Source organism: Heteronotia binoei, chromosome 3 (genome assembly GCF_032191835.1).
Source record: "Heteronotia binoei isolate CCM8104 ecotype False Entrance Well chromosome 3, APGP_CSIRO_Hbin_v1, whole genome shotgun sequence".
Classification (NCBI taxonomy): Eukaryota; Metazoa; Chordata; class Lepidosauria; order Squamata; family Gekkonidae; genus Heteronotia; species Heteronotia binoei.
The window spans coordinates 95925819-95945597 of NC_083225.1; the positions used below are offsets into that span (position 1 = coordinate 95925819).

The 19779-nt window shown below is 40.7% G+C and overlaps 1 protein-coding gene across 1 annotated transcript in view; it reads left to right on the forward strand.

The window, feature by feature from the left end:
* BRWD1 (bromodomain and WD repeat domain containing 1) overlaps nucleotides 1-19779 on the forward strand; it is a 177644-nt gene that overhangs the window by 129739 nt on the left and 28126 nt on the right. The window contains exons 30-35 of the mRNA XM_060234233.1: nucleotides 2305-2460; nucleotides 2649-2769; nucleotides 10526-10651; nucleotides 11257-11332; nucleotides 11529-11570; nucleotides 18951-19094. Of these exons, the coding sequence (XP_060090216.1) occupies nucleotides 2305-2460; nucleotides 2649-2769; nucleotides 10526-10651; nucleotides 11257-11332; nucleotides 11529-11570; nucleotides 18951-19094 (665 nt within the window). The remainder of the gene's footprint in view (nucleotides 1-2304; nucleotides 2461-2648; nucleotides 2770-10525; nucleotides 10652-11256; nucleotides 11333-11528; nucleotides 11571-18950; nucleotides 19095-19779) is intronic.

Sequence of the window (19779 nt, forward strand, 5' to 3'; positions counted from 1 at the left end):
ACATCATTACTTCTCTTCAGTGCTGATGAGCCTTTGCCAGCTCTTGTGTATCTGGAGTGAGTGGGAGGGGGTTTCCTCTGCTTTCTTGCTCTCTCCTTAGAATGAGGGACAGAACTTTAGGACAACAGTGAACTGGTTATGGAGAAAGGGAAAAAAAACTTGTATGTCTCTTGTCATTCACCTCATGGCCAGCTTTTTCTGGGTTGCTGGCATTCAGTGGCTGTGCACTCTTTGGCCACGTTGCTCTCTTCTTGGCAACTGCCTGATGCTGGGATGAGAGTGCAGAGGATTTGTCAGAGAGGATGGGCCCTTAACTTCCATACCTGGCGTGAGTCCCACAGATTAGGGAGTCTCAAAGCTTACCCATCTTTCATGCCCTGTGGCAGTAGCTGTTTCAAGGTGAGAACCACCTGCCAACCACCATGACCTTACTCATTTTCCTGGAATGGGGTGAGTGCTGCACTGGGGAACACTGCCCCCAAAGAACCACAGGGGGTATGTTAAAGAGCCAATGAATGAATAGAAATTCAGAAATGTACAAGCAGAGACTCATGAGAAAATCACTGGGAAATTCCCCATGGTGCCAAGAGGGGAAAAGGAGGAGAGCTTGGAGAGGCAGGCACTGGCCACAGGCTCACTGCCTGTGTTCAGCTGTTAGAATTTGCAGAGGTAGGGGCTGCCAGGACATAGAGGCTGGCTACAGATTCCTAAGCTTCCCAGCCCTATCATTTATGGCAGAATGCCTGTTGTCTACAGCCAACCTTTTCTTCACCTCTTGGTGGCTAGAAGGAGGCGGTGGTAAAAAAGAAGGATCAGGAGGGAGGGTAGTGGTGGTAAAACCATATACTGTGGTATTCAGTGTCCATTTCCCCTGGTTTGCCTTCTTGTTTTCCACAGTAGTGATCTCATTTTCACAGCTGAATGTTTGCCTGCCTTTTCTACTGCATAGGGATAGGAGTTTGGGAAAGCTTCCTCTCTGTCATCATCTCACCATCATTCCTGTTCACAGTGGATATTGTAGATAGATCCAAGTGGGCAGCTGTGTTGGTCTGAAGCAATAGAACAAAGTAGGAATCAAGTGTACCTTTAAGACCAACAAAGTTTTATTCAGAATGTAAGCTTTCGTGTGCATGCAGACTTCTTCAAATGAGGGGATAGGGTACAGTGGGCTAAAATACATGTGGTTGGTGGGTTAAGAGTGTAAACTGATACAAAGTTAGGATCAAATGGTAAAATAGTGTAATAAATTGGACACGAATCTGACATCAGGAATTACAGAACTGAGAAACCTGTGGGAGAAAACTTTAACCTTCCAGAGCATTCAATTGGTGACCTCGAAATAGCTGTTTTACTGCAAAGGAACTTCAAGAACAGAATAGAGAGAGAAATTGCTGAATTACAAATTATTATGAAACTTGGAACAAACACCTCCCCAGGACTGAATGGGGATATTGGTTTTTTATCTCATTACATATGGTAAACACACTCTTACTGAGTATAGCTTTACATCCACAGTATTCCAATGTATTTCTTTTTTATAATAGTGTATCAGAATAATTTGTATTGACATACTCAAATAAGGGATATTGGCTGTTTATCTCATTACATGTACTTAACCCATTTTCATTTTATGTATTCTTTTTTTCTAATGGCAAACTAGAATTATGTTTATAATGTATAGAATGATGTTAAAAAGTAAATTAGGCAGACAAGAACTAGGAAATATATGTCCTTTTGTTTTACCTAGACTTTCAGCAATAACAATTAACAGGCAACATTAATTACCTTTTATTGCTATTTAGACCAAATGCTCTTCCAGTTTATTATACTATTTGCCATTTGATTCTAACTTTGTATCAGTTACACTCCTAAACCACCATCTACATGTATTTCAGCCCACTGTACCCTATTCCCCTCGTCTGAAGAAGTATGAATGTATATGAAAACTTACATCGTGGATATTGTCTGTATTTTTGCAAATGGTCCTTCCTTCCTTCCTTTTTTTTCTTCCTTCCTTCCCTTTCCCCTTTCCCTTTCCTTTCCTTTCCTTTCCTCTCCTTTCTTGTGAGCCCTTCCATTTTTAAAATGTTTGTTTCTGCAAACCGGGGGATTCCTGTAGAAATATAATCCTTGACTCTATCTTTAGCCTCATTCTCTGTGTTTTAGAAATGTTTTGGAGCTAGGTTCAGAATTATATTATTATTCTTGAGTACATTATTCTTGAGTACATGGTTGTATTTTGTTCCATAAGTGTACATTTGGTTTTGTTCTCCTAATACCATTTTATTGTTTATTGTAAATAAGTTGATCAGCCTGAAGAATTAGGAGCCAGTGTCTCTGTGACTGCAGAAGAAATGGCAAAACTATTGTATAAACCTCAAAAAGGGGAGTGGCAGGGAAAATCGCAAAGTGAAGAATGTGAACGGATTATTCGTGGAATTGATCAACTTTTGAAGCTTGGTAAGGATATAGAAATCCAGTTACTTTCACTATAAATATTTCTGTATTTAACAGATTGAAGATTTAGAATGATAAACTGCAAGTTTATTCAGTCTTCTATTTTTTCTAAAACAAGTTTGAATGAATTAAGTGTTTTTTAAATCAGTGTGCTAATTTAATTCTATTGACTAAAATCACTGTTTTGACAGATATTTCAGCAGCGTTTGCTGGTCCAGTTGATCTGAGTACATATCCAAAGTACAGTACAGTAGTAGCTTATCCAACAGACCTTTGGACTATTCGGACACGACTAGTCAACCAATTTTACAGGTTAGTCTGTTTAGTTCTAGAGAGAAGAAAGCATGCGTCATGCAACATTTCTGCAACATTAAGCCACCTGTAAATATTCACATAAAGAATCTTAGGAAATTTGTTACAATATGATTGACTAATTGGTACTTTTCCAGCTCCTTTAACTTTAGCGGATGTCCAAAATACTTACATTACAATCCTTTTGGTTCCAATGGACTTTGACTGGAATAACACTGTAGGATTGCACTATGAACAGGGATATATAGAAAAACCTAGTTTGTGTTCTCAAATGCTGTGTGTCTTGCATCTTGTGTTTGTCTTCATTTGGATTTTTCCAAAGGCCTTTTTCTTAGGGTTTAGTTTAGTTTATTCTATTTATATCCCACCCTCCCCACCAAAGCTCAGGCTCAGGGCATCTCATAATAAAACAACAATATAAAAACATTAGGTTAAAATAACTATCAGGTGGTAATTTCAATACAGTAAACAGTATATTAAATACATAGGAGGCATTCAGTGGTCTAAAAAGACATCCATTCAGATCTAATGTCCTCGGTGGGGACTTCTGGGGGAGGAAAATGTCGAGCTGAGCTGCTTCTCACAACGGGAGCAGGCTGGAACTTCTGTTCGGGGTAGTGGAAGGCAAATTAATGTCTACTGCCTACTTTTCTCAGTTAGAGATTAGTCCAAGATACGCACAGGAAACTTTGAGGAGATTTACCTTGGCTTAAAAGAAGTCCCGGGGGGGGCTTCTTTGAGGGGTTTCTGGGAAGAGGTGCATTTTCATCATCTGCAGAAGTTTTTCAGTCATTTATTTGACATAAGCTCGGCAGGATCCTAACCTTCTTGGACGTTGTTAAACATCTAAAGCTTTGCAAGACCAGTGGAAACTTGGATAATTAGAAGAAAAGGTACAGATGATTATTTTTCATTCTGGAACTATTTTCAGCTTAAAGATACAAATTTAAAACGTGGGAAAGGAAAATTTAGAGAGCTTGGAAGAAGAGGGGAGGAAGAGGTGAAATTTGGACTTTATAAATATAAAGGACAGTGTTAAAACTGTTAAAAAGTGGAAAGGAATTTATTGTTTAGTCTACTTGTGATTTTGGAAGAAAAAGCACCATCATATTGGCACAGACCTGCAGTACATCTGAGCAAGACAGGAAATACGTCAAGTATCGTGAGATCTCCTTACCAGTGTGAATGAGACTTCGTGGCAACAAAAGCAGGAAGTAATGGAAAGAAAACCTACTCTAGGAATATATACCATTGAGAAACATCGGTGACCAAAATAAAAATATATTTTTTTAAAGAATTCAGGACATTAAAAATTGTTGAAATTAATTGAGAAGAGGGTAAGAAGATAAATACTATTGGTCATATTATTTGTGTGGTCCTCAGAAGTTTTTAAAAGGGAAAAAAAATGACAAGGAGCAGTAAAAAGTTGCGACCGCCATTTTGGAAGATTTAAAAACTTTAAAAACAAATATCTTGACTTTGGGAGCTCCGAGGACGGCGAAATTGGGCTTGTTATAAAGGGCAAGCCCTACTCTTTTGAACCTGATAGTTGAATTGGAAATTGGTGAGGTCCAAAATTTTGTGTTTTTTTAAAGGGTTTAAAAGTTTTAAAAATTAATATCTCGGTCTGGGAAGCTCCGAGGACGGTGAAATTAGGCTTATTATAAAAAGCAAGTTCTAATCTTTTGAATCTGACAGTCAAATTCAAAATCTGTGAGATTAAAATTTTTGGTGTTTTTGAAATGTCTGGACACAAGCAGCCCTGAACAAGGGCTACTTCACTGGAAAAAATGCAAGACCAATTAGAGGCGATGGAGGCCAGAATGATGAGAGGGGTGAGAGAGATGATAGATTAATCGAAAAAAGAAATTATTGCAGAGATTAGAAAAGACATGGAAGATCTCAGAAAGGAAACTGAGGAAACATCTAAGAAAGTGCAGGAGGTAGAAGGCAAAATGAAAGTATATGATTCCACCTTGTTGAAAATGCAAGAAAAAGTTACAATCCATGACTGCAGATTGATGGAGACCCAGATACGTCTGAGAGGAGTACCTGAAGGGGAGGATGGTGACTTAAAAGGATATATAATAAAAATAATTGCAGAATTTTTAGATGAAGACCCTGAAGAGACTAAAAACATGTATGATTATATGTATAGAGTGAATTCACTTTTTGCTAAGAAAAATAACTTACCAAGAGATGTTGTTATAAGATATATGACAAAGGAAATGGTGGGAAGGATCATGAATAAAAACTTTGAAAAGACATTGATAGTGGGAGGCAGTAAAGTGAGAATCATGAAGGAGCTGCCAAGACAAGCGATAAATGACAGAACATATAAAAAGTTGACAGAAAAATTGAGAGACAATGGAATGAGGTTTAGATGAATAATACCTGAAGGTTTGAGCTTTGAACTCCAGGGGAAGAGAATCACAATTACAAATGCTCAGGAGCTGCGTAGATTTTTTGAAGAAGATAAAGAATTTGCACCATGATGGATTACAAATTATTGTCTTGGAATGTTAATGGACTAAATTCACCACAAAAAAGAATGGCAACATTTCATTAGATTAAGAAACAAAACTGTAATATTTGTTTGCAAGAAGTGCATATTAAACAAAAGGATTATAAATTTTTATGGAACAAACAATTGGAAGTAGAATTTTTTTCATTAGCTGAACAGAAGAAAAGAGGAGTGGTTTTGTATATTAGACAAGAATTGGAGCCAAAATTAGTGTTTAAAGATAAAGATGGAAGATTTGTTGCAGTAGAGACAATATTAAATGAAAAAAAAAAACGTTATTGGGATTGTGTGCGCCTAATGGTGCAAAGAATTTTTTTTTTAAAGACATTACACAACAGCTTGATGAACTGACCTATGACCAAGTTTTGATAATGGGAGATTTTAATGGAACAGTTAACTCATTGGATAGATCTGGAGGGGGAAAAAACAATTGTAAAGAAGGAAAATTGCCAAAGCCTTCTTTTGAATTGGTTAAACAAAAAAATTTGGAAGATATATGGAGGAAATTTAACCCTGAAGTTCGGGACTATACTTTTTTTTCAGCAAGACACAAAACTTTTTCTAGAATTGACATGTTGTGGGGAACCAAAGATTTAGGTCTTATAACAAGGAAGATAGAGATTTTACCTAAAATTGGGGCTGATCATAACCCAATAATGTGGATTACAAAATTGTCCAAGAAATTGAGAAGATGGAGATTGAATGAAGATTTGCTACAGAATAAAGAAGCAGTGACATACCTAGAAAATGAAACTAAAGCTTTTTTCAAAGTAAATGATAAAGAAGATACTGATTTTCAGATGGTCTGGGATGCTTATAAAGCAGTAATGAGTGGAGTGTTGATTGAATAATAAAGATAAGAGAATGAAAGAAAAGCAGTTGTTGGACATTCAAAATGAAATAAAGAAAAAGAAAGGGGAGTTGAGAAAAAGACCAGGGAAAAAGAAAATTTTAAGGGAAATTACAATATTACAAACTCAATTGAGACATTTGTTAAATAAAGAAGTGAAATGGAGTTTGAAAAGACTTCAGCAGAAATCCTTTGAAGGAGCAAATAAACCGGGAAAGTATTTGGCTTGGCAATTGAAGAAAAAGAGAGAAAATAGAATAATTAACAGAATTGTGGTAGATGTTACTCAATAAGTGGTTACTCGAGGGAATAAAAAGATAAATTTTAAGTACTATACCAAATTGTTTAAAGGTGTTATAATAAAGAAAGAGAAGATGGATGAGTATTTACAAAAGATAAAAATAGAGCCCTTAACTGAAAATATGAGAGAAATTTTGAATGATCCTATTGAAAAAATAGAGGTTGAAGCAGCAGTTAATGCAATGGAAAAGCTCCTGGACCAGATGGATATACAGCTAAATATTTTAATACTTTTAAAGATGAACTAATACCAAAACTGCAGAAGTTGATGAACATGATAAGAATAAGAGGGAATGTACCAAACGCATGGAAAGAAGCTGTTATTTCGTTGATACCCAAGGAAGATAGAGATGTCACGAATGTAAAAAATTATAAACCTATTTCGCTATTAAATAATGCTTATAAAATATTTACAAGTATCTTGGCAGAACGGCTTAAACAACATTTGATAAACTTTATAAAGGAAGATCAAGCAGGGTTTCTTCCCAAAAGACAAATAAGAGACAATATTAGTACTGTTGTAAATATTATAGAATATTATGGAAGACATCCAGAAAAAGAAGTAGCATTGTTCTTTGCAGATGCAGAGAAAGCATTTGACAATTTAAATTGGGACTTTATGTTTGCAGTAATGGAAAAAATGGAGCTGGGAGAAAGTTTTATAAGAATGATAAAAGCAATATACTCTGAACAAAGTGCAAGGTTGTGTATAAATGCAGACCTTACAGAAGGTATGAAAGTCAGCAAAGGTACCAGACGAGGCTGTCCGCTTTCACCGTTGTTGTTTATAATGACTCTTGAAATATTACTGATGCAGATCCAAGAGGAAAAAGAGATAGAAGGTCTAAGAATAAAAGGATTTACTTACAAATACAGAGCTTTTGCTGATGATATAATGTTTATAAATGAAAACCCCATACAAGTTACACCTTTGCTGTTAGCCAAAATACAAGAATATGGGGAGTTGGCAGGACTTTGTATTAATAGAGAAAAATCAAGAATTCTGTGTAAAAATATGCAGATGAATAAGCAACAAGAACTACAGAGACTAACGGGCTGTGAAGTCACTTCTAAGGTAAAGCTAGGTTGCTGTTGGGGCTCCCGAGCTGGGAGCACATACGGCCGGGGCTGCGCGGACTGCACTGGCTGCCAATTGCCTACCGGGTCCGGTACAAAGTGTTGGTTATCATCTTTAAAGCCCTATATGGCCGAGGACCGGCCTACCTGAGGGACCGTCTCTCCCCATATGAACCCCAGAGAGCACTGAGGTCAGTTGGTAAAAATAAAACGACTATCCCTGGGCCGAAAGAGATCAAGCTTCAGAGCACCTGAGTACGGGCCTTTTCAATAGCGGCCCCCGCCCTATGGAATCAGCTTCCTGAGGAGGTGCGGGCCCTGCAGAACCTTGACCAGTTCCGCAGGGCCTGCAAGACTGCCCTCTTCAAACAAGCATATAACGACTGCTGTTGTTAATTAAGGATCCGCCAACATGGTCCTTTCAAGGACCTATGTTAACATAGAACTAATCATATAGGCAGAAATTAGCGTCAGAATGCCACCATTGCTGCCAGATGAAATTAAATTAATGAATTTTTAAATACATTAACGGGTTTTTATGATGTTAAGTTTAAGTTTTATTGTTAAATTTAAAGTTTTTATATTTATTGCTGTATATGTATAAGATGTTGTTAGCCGCCCTGAGCCTGCTTAGGCGGGGAGGGCGGGATACAAATAAAATTTTACCTTACCTTACCTTACCTAAAGTACCTAGGTAGAGATTACAATGAAAAATATTGACTTGTTTAAAAATAACTATGAGAAGTTATGGCGTAAAATGGATGAAGACATGCTAAAATGGAATGAGCTTAAGTTGTCATTGCTGGGTAGAATAGCTGCAATTAAAATGAATATCTTACCAAGAATAATGTATTTGTTTCAAACTATTCCTATTGTGAAGGATGGCAAACAATTTGACAAATGGCGAAGGAAAATCTCAGAATTTGTGTGGGCTGTGAAGAAACCAAGGATTAAAATGAAAATTTTGACTGATGCAAAAGAGAGAGGTGGATTTCAACTACCAGATTTAAAATTATATCATGAAGCAGTTTGTTTAGTGTGGATGAAAGAATGGATAACGTTGTTAAATAAAAAACTTTTGGCGCTGGAAGGTCACGGAAAGAAATTTGGCTGGCACACGTATTTGTATTATGGAAAAAAGAAGATGGACGTTTTTTTCTCTCACCATTATAAAAGAAGTAATTTACTAAATACATGGATGAAATACAAGAAATATGGAGATGAGAGAAGACCGTTATGGTTAGTGCCAGCTGAAGTAATAAAAATAACGGCTGAGATAGGTGAAGAAAAGTGGTTGTCATATAATCAATTATTAAAAATATGAAGTGGCAAAATAGAAGTGAAAACTGCTGAAGAGTTGAATCATAAATATGATTGGTTCCAAATGCAACAAATAAAGAGCTTGGTGGAGAATGATATTAAAACTGAAGGAATAAGGAAAGAGCTAACAGAAATGGAAAAAGTTCTGCTTGGAGACAATGATACTTTCAAAAGTATATAAATTACTTCTACAATGGTCTACAGAAGATGAAGTAGTGAAATCTCAAATGATCAAATGGGCAATTAATGTAAATAAAGAAATACAGATGGAAACTTGGGAATATTTGTGGAAGAACTCTATGAAATTTTCAACATGTCAAAGTATTAAAGAAAACTGTTTTAAGATGATGTATAGATGGTATATGACTCCTAAAAAATTAGCAAAGATGAATAACAAGATGCCAGACAGACGTTGGAAATGTAAAAAGCATGAAGGTTCTTTCTACTATATGTGGTGGATTTGTGAAAGAGCAAAACAGTATTGGCAAATGATTCAACAAGAAATTTCTAGGATATTGGAATATGAAGTAATGAAAGTTGCAGAGACTTTCTTATTGGGATTACAAATGGAATAATTTCCAAAAGAAGATAGAACTTTAATCTGGTACTTGCTTTCAGCTGCTAGGACATTGTATGCGCAGTTGTGGAAACAAGAAAAAATACCAGAGAAATGGGATTGGATTATAAAAGTTATGACATGGAGTGAAATGGACACATTAACAAGAATATTAAGAGACTATGATTTAGAAGTTTTTAAGACGGAGTGGAAAAAGTTTAGAAGATATATAGAAAAAGAGTGGAAAATAAAAGGACATTGGACAATTTTTGATAATTAAGTTTTAAAAAGAAGAATATAAATTTTTGTTTTAACAGTTAAGGGTACCTTTAATATTTTTTTTAAGTAAATAACACTGGCGGGGGTCAAGTAACGGGGGGAGGGGTGGGTGGAAAGTAATATATGGGGTAGATAAAAATTTTTTAAAGCTGTAAGATATAGATATAGATTTATTACCATATGTTACTAATAAAATTGTTTTACCAGATCTAATGTCCTCAGTGATGGCAGTCATTTCAGCTGATTCTAGTTAATAATTAACTGCCAAATGCAAGCTGAAATAGCGTGGTCTTGCAGGCTTTGCAGAACTGGGCAAGGTCCTGCAAAACTCTGACATCCTCTGGAAATTAGTTCCACCAATAAGGGGCAGCAACCGAAAAGGCTCTTTCGCAAGTTGTTTTGAGTCTTGCTTCCCTCGGTCTAGGGATTGATAGCAAATTTTGAGTCATCAGATTACTGACATCAGTTCTTGCACTTCCATGGTTGTTGTTATGCTATCAGAAGTCTAAATTGGGTAGTTTTCCTTGCCTGGAGGTGTAGGACCACTTCTGTGCTATCCACAAATATGGAGTATTAAATATTTTACCTGTAATTTAACATGATAAGAATAAATTCAGTGTGGCAGGTGAGTGAAATACAAAGTATATGGCTTTCAGGAAGGCAAAGCGTAAAGGATCCTGATGTACTTTTGCTTCTATTCAGCAAGTCAGTTTTATCCTTTAAAGAGAACATGAAGAAAGGGAAACTGGGATTGTTTCACTTATTAGAAGTTTCTGGTTCTGATGCTGCGAGTATTATGTTAGTTTTCCATGGCTATTAAACTGTTCTTTTTACTTGCTGTTGAATATAGGAGGATCTCTGCATTGATTTGGGAAGTAAGGTGCATTGAAAGCAATGCCAGGACCTTTAATGAACCCAACAGTGCCATCGCTAGGTCTGCTCAGAAGATCACAGATCAGCTCTTAGAATTCATACGGTAATAAGTATTTCAGGTTGAAACATAAAATATGGCAAACTTGCTGCTTTATAATTATCCTGCTGCTGTAATTAATCATGTCCTCTCTTTACTATTTAGCATATCTGAAGGCTTTAGGAAAACACTAGCTTGTGAATAGGTAGGGGAAAAGTTCAAGTCTAGTGACACCTTTAAGACAAGAAAATTTTATTCAAGGTACAAGCTTTCGTGTCCATGTACATTTCATCAGAAACTTTGAAAATGGAAGCTGCCAGTCCATACAAATAGGTAGATTGGTGAGCAACAAATTAACATACAGTTTTATAAAGTTGTTGGACAAACTGGAATAACAAACTTGATTTATAAGGTCACCATTTGTTTGAGTTTAATTCCAGGGGGAAAACATAGTGAAGGAAATAGTCATACTTCTAAAAAAAATTGATTATTGATAAAGTGACACAAATTGAGGAGCAAAACATACTTTTTGTTTTCTGTAGTACACTACAATGTTATACTCAGAGAACCATAAAGGGACCTACTTTCACAGAAATGACTTTCACACTCCGTAACAGTGCTAGGTATGATATGGTTGTGACTTAGTCATACATAATATTTTTATTTTCCAGGAATCCTAATTCTATGGATATTTTTGAGCTGTGCATTGCAACAAACAATGAAGACAGCACTGATGCTGATGTTCTGGTAATGATTCTTGTCTGTGCAGTGAACCATTAGCTTGATCTTCCTGTAGTTACTGTTTCTTTATCAAGCATGTCCCCTCACCTTCGCCTTAGTAACGCTAGTATGAATTCAATATTGTAAGTTTACTTATGATGTTTTCTTGTACATCTCTCCATAAATGATTGTTTTTAATGGGCATGTCTGGTCTGTGTTGCAGGACGATGAAGAGACATATATACCAAGAGCATCTTCCAGAAAAGTAAGTCATTGTGATTTAACCTCACCTTTTTCCTGGTCTAGAAGATATTAGCAATCTGTTATAAATAATTCTCCAGGCGTGATGGCAATTCTGAACATCCTGATTTGTTGGGGCGCAATGGGACTGTATGGCACAAGCCTTTGGCCCATCAAACTATCAATCAAAAGTACTTGTGTGCCATTGGTTGAGTCTGCTCCTCTCTCCTGCCCAAGTGGCTATTGCCAGCCAGCAAAGCTAATTCTGCCAGTAAAACACAATCAACCTTAGTTCTGGCGGTTACTGTGGACACTCACTGTTGGCCTATCACATGTCGATCACCCATCTCTGGCCTCCCATTGGCTGACTCCCTTGTTCATGCCTCCTGCAGACCCAGGGATGTTGATCAAACTGCCAGAAGCAGTCTTGCCTCAGAGACAGCCACATCTCTTAGCTCTTCTCTGTCAACTGGCCTCAGAAAGGGCTGCAGAGCTCCTGCGGCCTCACGAAAGACCCTATCAACAGCTCACAAAGATGGCCTACCAGCACACATAGCCTCCAAAGGCCACTGCAATAGTCAGGAAGCTTGGCACCACCTCAGATGGCATGGCTGCCTCACCTTTACTGTCTTTCACTCCCTCTCTCCCTTCTCCCCTCAGCCTCACCCCAAGATAGTTGCCTGAGATAGGGAAACCTCACAGGGTTGTTGTTCAGATCAAAGGAGGGAGAGAAATGAGAATGATGTCAGCTGTTTTGGTTCCCCCCTCCCCACCCACACACTGAAGAAAGACTGTCCTTTTCCTTAGAGGCTGCAGGGTTGCTAACTCCAGGTTAGGAAATTCTAGATTGCAGAGATCAGCTCCCCTTGAGGTGTGTGTGTGGGGGGAGTAATGCCTTCATTTGGATGGTGGGAAGACAGCAAGGCTTGGCAGGCACTCGCCCAGAGGCCTTTAGTGGTACCTTTCCAGGTTGATGGGAAATTCCTGAAAGAGAGGCCTTTCCTCCTGGGGAACTGCTGTTTCCAACCTGCAGGTGAGGGATGGAGATCACTCAGAATTACAACTTCTATCCAGTTCTTGCTGTGGAAGCTGACAGTGATTTTGGACCAGTCACACACTTCCAGCTTAACCTGCCTCGGAGGGTTGTTGTTCAGATCACACAGGGGAAGAGGAGAATGATGCATCTTTGGTCCCCCCCTCCCCCCTTGAAGAAAGACTGTCATTGAAGAAAGACTGTCATTTTCATATGTAGAGGCTGCAGGGAGGGGAAAGGCAATGGAAACTTGAAGTCAGAGAGGCAGATAAAGGGAAAGAGATAGGATTGCCAACTCCAGGTTAAGAAATTTCTGGAGATTGGACAGGTGGAGCCTGGGGAGGGTGAGGTTTGAGGAGAGAGAGGACCTCAGACAGGTACAATGCCATTTCCTCCTGGGGAACCACTGGAGATCACTCAGATTTACATTTGCTCTCTAGATAGCAGAGATCAGCTCCTCTTGAGGTGGGAGGAGTCAGTGCCTTCATTTGGGTGGGTAGGAAGACAGCAAGGGTGGCGGGCACTTGTCCAGAACCTCTTTCTAGAGCCCGTAGTATTTTTCTTGTATTTGGATGACTTGACAGGTAATTAGGAAACTTCATTAAAGCAATAGTAGCCTCTATGCTTAGGAACATTGTAATCTTCTTCATGGTCCCTGTGCAGTCCCACACATGGGTTCGGGCCCTTGCTCAAATTCGACCTCGGAGAACTTCAGTAGCAGCATAGTGTCTTTTTGGCGGGCTCCTTCCCCACTCTGGGGAGCAGGCACACAGTGTGCAAGCCTAGAGTGGGGGAGGAGCTCCATCTCCCACTCAGTTTCTTTTTCACTGTCGCCCTTACCAGACTTCGTTGCTCTAGCTCCTTACCTCAGCATTTTTCCTCAATCTCGTCCATCTTCCTTCCATTGTTTCTCTTTTTCATCTTGGTCGTCTTCTATCCAAAAAGGGGGGGGGGGGGAAGGGACCCTAGTGAGTGTTTTGTTTTCTTCCTTTCTTCCATCCCCTCCCCTCCCTCACCTTGCAGAAAAGAGAGGGACGACCACCTTTTTAAAAAAGTGTTTAAAGTGCTGAGCTAAACTACCCTCCACTGACAGGCATTCTTACTGCCATCTGTGCCTTGGGGAAGGGCATAAAATCAACAGCTGTATCCGTTGTCGCGGTTTTGGGAAGCAGACACGAAAAAATAGGGCCACGAGGCTCCGAAGCCATCTCTTGGAAGCGTTTCTAATGCCCTTTGACGCTTTGAAACCACTGCTGCCTCCCTCCCCCTCCAAAGAGCGTGGAGATTTGGTGTCATCGGCAGCTTCCTATAAAAAGAAGCACAAGTCCGACAAGAAGCCAAAGGATGGAGCCTTTACTTCAAAACCCTCAATTTCTAAGGAACCATTGCAAACTACAAACACCACGAGTTCGAATACCATACATACCTTCTAACCAAGCCTCTCCAACTCCACCAGCGCTTATCAACTCATCAGTCTCGGCAGTCATTTTGATTCCCAACGACAACACTTCTGATACCGATGCCTTGCTATCTGCCATGGCCACCATTAACAAAGTCCTTGACTCAGCTCCGACCATGCCACAACTTACCACCCAAGAACGTTCAGCCTGGTTCGAAGAGGTTCCCAACTTCTCGACTCCTAGTGCAGCTTACAGCTCGTACAAGTCAGCTTGATGACTTGCAGTCTACAGCATGACCTCACCTGTCTCGCTGGCACTCACACTGTCATAGTGGTTCCCGTTCTTAACATGGACACTCAACTTCGAGAGCCTCTAGGAGTCGATCCACCTCCAGAGCTCCCAGAGTTTCTCTGCACAGATGCTCAACCTCAGGACTTCTTGCCATCACCGATCCTCCTCCAAGCGTCAACGCTCAGCATCTCGTCATCTACACTCAACATCTAGACACCGACGCTGGGTTTCTAGGCACCAATGTTCGATTTCTAGATCTCCCAGATCCTGATCTGGCCACAGGAGATCAAGATCGAATTCCAGAACCGCTCGGACCTACCGTGGACGTACTAGATCACGTTCTGTGTCCAGAGACTGCTCTTCACAATGCCGTTACCTCTCTCCAACACTTACCCCATCCAAAACACCTTTTCCTTGAACTTATGAACTCTGGTATAATTGTCATTGCCCCAAGAAGCCGGATAAAAGCAAAGGGATTCAGGAGAAGCCTCGTTTTCTTTGCTCTGACCTGGAACTTCAGGAAAAGCTACAATTGCTTCCAACGACTGTCTCTCTTCCATCTGCCCCACCACCTGTACTTACTTCTTACAACACTAAGCCTTCTGCGGCTGTGGGAGCTCCTTCTCAGTTACCTGACCCTTTGCCGGACCAGGAACCAATTTACATGCCAGATGAGCTCCTGCCTAAAGACAACACTCTTCAAAAGGATCCAGTGGACCCTTCAGATGCCTCTTCATTGGCTTCCTTTGATATGGGTGACCCTTTGGTCCCAGACCAACCTCAGGACATTCCTCCACCCAGTCCATTGTCACCCTCCAAGGGCACTAAGCCCTATATGGAAATGTTAACCAGGATGTCTGAGGCTCTTCACATTCCAGTCCATACAGACAAACCTGAGGTCATGGGCTTGGTCTACAAGCTTGTGCAAGCAGAATTACCTTCCGCAACTTTATTACCTATGCTCCCAGTCCACTTGGCCACGCTCAAAGAGGCCTGGGAAACCCCAACATCCAGACGCCTTGATGCACTGTATCGGATTCAACCCTAACGAAATTTCCTTTCTCTCACCAAATTCAATTGTTATGCACTCATCTACAAAGTCAAAGCTGTCACACCACCTTGCTCCACCAGATAGAGAAGGTCGCAAACTGGAAGCTTTTGTCCAAAAGCTTTATTGAACATACGAACATATGAAGCTGCCTTATACTGAATCAGACCCTTGGTCCATCAAAGTCAGTATTGTCTTCTCAGACTGGCAGCGGCTCTCCAGGGTCTCAAGCTGAGGATTTTCACGTCTACTTGCCTTTTTGGAGATGCCAGGGATTGAACCAGGGACCTTCTGCTTACCAAGCAGATGCTCTACCACTGAGCCACCGTCCCTCCCCTGACCATATTCTTCTATGACCACTCTCAGTAAACTACACACCTACTTAGCTTACTTCTCGGCGTATAGCTTCAACTTAGCAAGTCGCCTAACACCTGTTCTGTCAAATCTGCCAGATGCTGCCCAACCTCCAGCTACTGCCATAGTTCAGAAACTCACCGTAGTAGCTTGTCAGTAAATCAACTCTTTGAAACACGCAGTTTCTTGCTCATCAAGAGTTTTCGCCACATCCATTGCCCTCCGACATCATGCCTGGCTTCAGGAAACATCTCTTCAACCTGACCTTAAGATTAAAGTCAAAGACCTTCCTTTCGATGGAGAGGGCCTCTTCCAGTCTACCACTGATGAAGTCCTCTCCAACGTAGACAATAGCAATAAGAAGGCAAAACATTTGGGTGTCTCTACCACCTCCACCAACAACAAACCCTACAAGTCGAAGCAGTGGTCTTCTCAACGGAGGTACTATCCTCGAACCTATAGCAGTGGGAAGAGAAAACAGCAGTCTTCTTCCTCCAGACCCACCTTTTCTAACAAACAGAAGCCTACTCAATCCAAATGAGCTTTTTTCAACAACAAACAGTCTGTTTGACTTAATCACTCATCCGGAACTTTCTCTAAACCCTTACCAACGCACAGGAACCAGACTCTCCCCCTTTCTACATCAATGGGAGATTATAACATCAGATATCTAAGTCCTCACAATCATCAGCGTAGGTTATTCCATCAAGTTCTCAGAGCTACCCCAGTTTCCCCACTTCGTCCCAACACAACCGTCCGAAGTACTCAAAAGCAAAGTGCTCTCCTTGTTATCCAAAGAAGCAATAGAGCCGGTACCACTTTCAGAACTCAGGACCGGCTGGTAGCCTAACACCTGTTCTGTCTGCTTTCCCCTGTAGTTCCAAAGAAGGATGGGGGGAAACATCCCATCATGAACCACAGAGACCTCAAACTGTTTATGTGTCCCCAGAAGTTCCAGATGATCACCCTGCAGATGATTTTACAACTTTTACCCAAAGATGAATGGCTAGCCTCCCAGGATGCTTCTTTCTGCATCACAGTTTGGCCTCATCACTGATATCTACGTTTTACGGTAGGCCAGGAACATTATCAATACAAAGTGCTGCCCTTTGGCCTTTCAACTGCACCCAGGGTGTTCACCAAATGCATGGCCTTCATTGCAGCACATCTTCGTCAACAATGGATTCAAATCTTCCCGTACATAGACGACTGGCTGATAGTGTCAAAATCAGAACAGCAGTTGCAGCAAGACATAACCTCGACTCTAAGGCTACTCAACAGCCTCGGTGTAATAGTGAATTTTGCGAAATTGCATCTGCATTCAGTTCAGACACTGCACTTCATAGGTGCAATAATAAATACTACACCCTACAGAGCATATCTTCCCAAGAACAGAGCACAATCCCTGAAAGACATGATCTTATGCTTTCTGGCCAACCCTACTCAAAACGGCCATCAGCATTCAACGTCTCTTAGGCCTCATGGAAGCCACCACTGCAGTAGTTCAATTTGCAAGACTGCATATGAGGACATTTCAGCTCTGGTTCCTCCGTCAATTCAAGCCTGCTGTTCATCCTCAAACACTCACGCTCTGCTTACCAGACGGAGTCCAGAACTCTGTGACTTGGTGGCTGGAGGATGCCAGTCTGATGTCAGCATGCCCTTTCAGATACCTCCGCCCACACATCTTCTAATGACAGACGCCTCACTCTTGGGTTGGGGAGCCCACTGCAATACTCTTACTGCTTAGGGAACATGGTCACTGACAGACTGATGCCTCCATATCAATGCCCTAGAGCTCACAGCTGTCCACCAAACTCTGAAATCATTTCTCCACCTCAAGGGCCATCATGTTCATGTCACTATGGACAACATTACGACTGTTTATTACACAAACAAACAAGGCGCCACAGTTTCAACCCGTCTGTGCAAGAGAGCCCAGAGGTTGTGGGAATGGTGTATCGACAACAAGATCTTCCTTACAGCCATACAGTTGCCGGGAGTTCTCAACACACAGGCGGATGTCCTCAGCATAACGAGATCTAACGACTTGGAATGGTCACTCAACGACTGTTACCTTCGACCTCTTCTTCAAATGGGGACTACCATGAGTAGATGCGTTTGCGTCCCGCACCAACACAAAATGCTCACTCTACTTCAGCAGAGAAGTTCCGTCCCCTTGATCCCTAGGGGATGCCTTTACCATTGCTCGTCAGGAACACTCTTCTACATGTTTCTGCCCTTTCCTATGATCACCAAGACTTTACAGAAAATACAGACAGATCGTTCGGACTGCATACTGATAACCCTGTGGTGGGCCGGACAACCCACCTCTCCTCTCTCCTTCTGATGTCTCAAGTATTCTGTCGCTTCCCTTTAGCTCCGGACATTGACGCAGCACGATGGGAAAGTCTACCACCACAACCTGGACTTATTTTAGCTGACTTTTTATCGCATATGAACCCCCTAAGCGGGGTAATAGAGTCACATCCTTTCAAAGTGGGTGTTGGCTATGATTAAACTTTACTACGAACTGGCAAAAGAACCCTTACCTGAAGTGGTTCATGCCCACTCCACTTGGGCAATATCCACTACTTCTGCCTTCCTTCAAGGGATTCCACTTGAGGAGGTGGGTGCTGTAGCCACCTGGTCCTCCTCTTCAACCTTTGTGACGCACTACGCCCTTGATGTCCAGTCCAAGCAGGATACATCATTTGGCATATCGGTGTTGTCATCGGTCCTCCACTGAGGATCCCGCCACAGATTCCAGGTGAGCCTGTTAATCACATTATAAGACACAGTAGTTGAGCTGCTAACCTGTGTTTGTTTCTAGGTTGGCTTTCCGTTTACCAGCACCCGCCATCCAAGTATCTCAGCTTGCTAAACACCCATGTGTGGGACTGCACAGGGACCACGAAGAAGATAAACAGATTGCTTACCTGTAACTGATGATCTTTGAGTGGTCACCTGTGCAGTCACACACTACCCGCCCAGTCTTCCCCACTGCTGGCATTTCCTACTATTTACATGTCAGGACCTGCTGGCGGCGACTGGAAGAAACTGAGTGGGAGACGGAGCTCCTCCCCCACTCTAGGCATGTGCACTGTGTGCCTGCTCCCCAGAGCGGGGAAGGAGTCCGCCAGAAACACGCTACGCTGCTGTGGGAGTTCTCCAATTTCGGCTTCAAGCAAGGACCCGAACCCATGTGTGTGACTGCACAGGTGACCACTCGAAGATAATCAATTACAGGTAAGCAATCTGTTTTTTCTGTTTTTATAGAGAGGGGCTTTGAAGAAGACAGTGGCAAAACCCAGCTATGATGAAAATAGTTGGAAGAAGCAATGTATGGAACTTGTAAATTTAATTTTCCAGTGTGAGGATTCTGAGCCATTTAGACAACCTGTTGACTTGGATCAGTACCCTGTAAGTTTTTCATCGTTAATATTAATTTTTACATGTTCCAGTTTATAGCTGTATTTATATAGTGCTTTCCTGTTTCTCTTCTGCAGTGTTATTAGATAGGTTACACTGAGACCTTATTTGCCTTAAACCACTGCATAAACTTTATAATTAAGTAAGAGATATATGTATTCTCATAAAGGCAATATGAATATGACCATTACTGTTTTCTAGGCTGAATGTGCTAAGCAGAAAAGGTGAATCAACATCATGGTCCTACTTATTCCAGATAAATCCAGAATAATAACTCTAAATTTACTACTCCACTTAATGCATAAACATTGAAATGAAGGGGGGATAATTTTTTTCTACTCTAGTGATCTCTGTTAATAATAGATCTGCTAAATATTTTAAGGAGGGATACTTACTCTCGATTGAAGAATATTGAGTATATGCCCCACAATTTTATGGGAATATTATTTCCTCATAGCCACAAAAGCTAAAAACATATTAAATATAAAAATGAGATTTGGGGGGTGTAGGGTGGATTGTAGAAATATAAAGATGAAATTTTCATTTATATAATAAAGCAGTGTGTTTAATCTTGATTGATATAGTTGTGCTTTTGTTTAATCTTCTTCTGTGTAAGAACACCTCCACTGTTTCAGTGCAGGAGATTGCTCAAAAGTCTTAAGTAATGGAGTTATGT